Source organism: Mangifera indica, chromosome 4, assembly GCF_011075055.1.
Source record: "Mangifera indica cultivar Alphonso chromosome 4, CATAS_Mindica_2.1, whole genome shotgun sequence".
In the NCBI taxonomy this organism is placed as follows: Eukaryota; Viridiplantae; Streptophyta; class Magnoliopsida; order Sapindales; family Anacardiaceae; genus Mangifera; species Mangifera indica.
Window position 1 is genome coordinate 8,532,469 of NC_058140.1, and position 2,516 is coordinate 8,534,984.

Here is a 2,516-nt window from a genome sequence, read left to right on the forward strand (position 1 = left end):
TAAAAAATTATTTGTCAATTTGTCATATAATAAAATTATACATACACAGTTTTGTTATAAAATATGAATATATACATGATATATCATCATGTGATTAAATGATTTTGAATTAAAGATAAAATAATATTTAATCACATATGATATATTATCTATATACTTAAATTATATATCAAATATGCATACATAGTATTGTTTTTGATAGGGTGAAATAACACCACCGAAGAAAGCCTGATACCACTGCTACTTATTTAATAATAGTTTTTATTCAGTAAAATAAAAACATAACAGTACAATAGTCCCAATGGCACCCCCATTGATTATTTTATGGATTCAGAAACAGGTAACTGGCTAGGCATAGCCTCATAGAGATTAAAAACATAGCGTTACAATAGTCCCAATGGTAGCCTTATTGGTTATTTATGGATTCAGAAACAGGGACTGACTAGGAATAGAGATATATGGAGCCCAGCACACACACTAATGAGAAACGAAAACATATTACAGTTCAAATTTCTTTGAATAAAGGTCAAATTGCTTAGATGATGACAAGAGAGGCACCTGCAAACCACCAACTACCCTTGTTAAGGCTTCATTAGAAAAAAAATAGCAATTCAAATGCTTTATCAATATAATTACCGCTACAAGTTTTAATTAACTACATTGTAAAGATTTAGTCCGAGTTTCAAAATAAATATGATTAACTAACACTGAAATTATGAGTAAAATGACAAAATACCTGATCCGGCAGATTATTTTTCGGCTTATTTTTCCGTAAGGAAGAGCGGATAGCATTAAGCAAGTGACCGTATGTTAAACCAGGATTCTTGTAGACAGTCTGGGTGAAGCTAAAAGTCAAGGCACCCGCCATTTTGCCGGTAAAAGTCTGCATATTTATATATGATTTGAGCTCATTAAGTAGAGATAGATATAATTAAATCATCCACATATCATAAAAATTAATGAAGGTGATTACTCACCGGAGGTCGCCCTGCGCCTTCGTCATCATCACAAGCACTAAAGGAGACGGCCAGGCCACCCCTTGTTCCTTTGAAAGTAGGTACTGGTGCTCCATATGTTTGATTTTCCCAATCATAGAATCCTTCACTGTTAAAATCACAGAAATAAAATTAATAGATACTCTCTTTTCGCAATTACAAATTAATAATAATAACAATAAAATCGTTTACAAGACCACCTTTTCATCCTGCAAATATGTGGTAGGTCAAGAACAGTTCCACTATGGGAAGCATCGACAATAGCATGAAGTTTGGCCCCATGGGGCAGCGGCCTTACGATTGTTTCGTTGATTTCATCATCAACAAGTGCTCCTTCAGTGGCGTGATCAACAGGCAACAGCGCTTCATCGAACCCATCAGCTTCGTCTCCGTTGCTGTCGAGCTGCCTTTGGCCATGGCCTACGAAATAAAACACTAGGGAGTCTCCAGCCTGACAATTTTGCACTAGCCATCGCAAGGCTGTCCGGATATTCTGCAGTGTGGGAATCTTCGTGGGATCTGCCTCCTCTTCTGTACGATTTTTTCCATGTTGTATATTAGCATGTATATAATTGGAGAAGACAGAGAGCTCATATGTGTCAAGATATATTCACAAGTAATATATATTACTTGGCATCTTTACAGACTTTCAGAAAAAATAAACAATCTTTTCCCCAAACAAATTCAAGTCTTGGTGTATATATGGGTAAGAATCAAGCTAGCTCTAACCATCACAAAATCCCTTTTTTTCTTATTTCCTTCTTGAATATTCATATTCTTTCTTTTTTTCCTCTTGTTTTTATCAAAACTAATTTTCTTACCAAATTGCATAGAGATGATGCAACTTAGTTGGAATCACACATCTCAATGTATGCAAACTTATACATGAAAAGGTTTAGAGACATGTATAAATTTACCTGTAAGCGTGAGTACGCACTCGCTAGGAAACTTCAATTTGTCAACGAGAAGATACCTCATGCGCTTAACATCATCGGTGACTCCTTTGAGCTTGTAAGTAGTTTGAAGATAGCTCACTCCGCATAGCACAGCCCTTTTCTTCCCATAAGCCGGAGGTGCGGGATGAGTTTGTGGCCCAGAAATACATTGGCCGCATTGTTGGATTCCGGTTGCCATTGCTTGTGGGTTAGCTTGTTTGTGTTATGTGGTGAGATGGGTTGGATTTCTTGTTATTCAGTCCCATGTATATATAGTTGATCAGCAAGTGGAGAAGAAGCAGATTCGCTACTTTTTGGACCGAGAAACTTAATTGTAATCGGAAAGCATGATGTAAGAACGATTCCCATGTGCGTGATACATAACACCACTAAACGTCTGGCTTTCGTTAATTCAAAGCTAAACATTAAGGAGACTTATTATACAATAAAATTATATATATAATTTTATATATAAATAATAATATATTATTATGTGATTAAATATTTTTTTATTTTTAATTTATAATTTTTTAATTATATAATAATACATTATTATTTATGTATAAAATTATATATATTATTTATC

At 34.5% G+C, this 2,516-nt stretch overlaps 1 protein-coding gene across 1 annotated transcript; it reads right to left on the minus strand.

The window, feature by feature from the left end:
- Positions 1–244: 244 nt before the first annotated feature.
- Positions 245–2,185, minus strand: LOC123213064 (metacaspase-3-like). Its single transcript, XM_044632403.1, has 5 exons — positions 1,913–2,185; positions 1,196–1,526; positions 978–1,104; positions 737–883; positions 245–558 (listed from the first exon to the last, which is right to left on the minus strand). The coding sequence occupies exons 1-5, from the start codon at positions 2,127–2,129 to the stop codon at positions 499–501; spliced, it is 882 nt and encodes a 293-aa protein (XP_044488338.1). The 5' UTR covers positions 2,130–2,185; the 3' UTR covers positions 245–498.
- Positions 2,186–2,516: the final 331 nt, after the last annotated feature.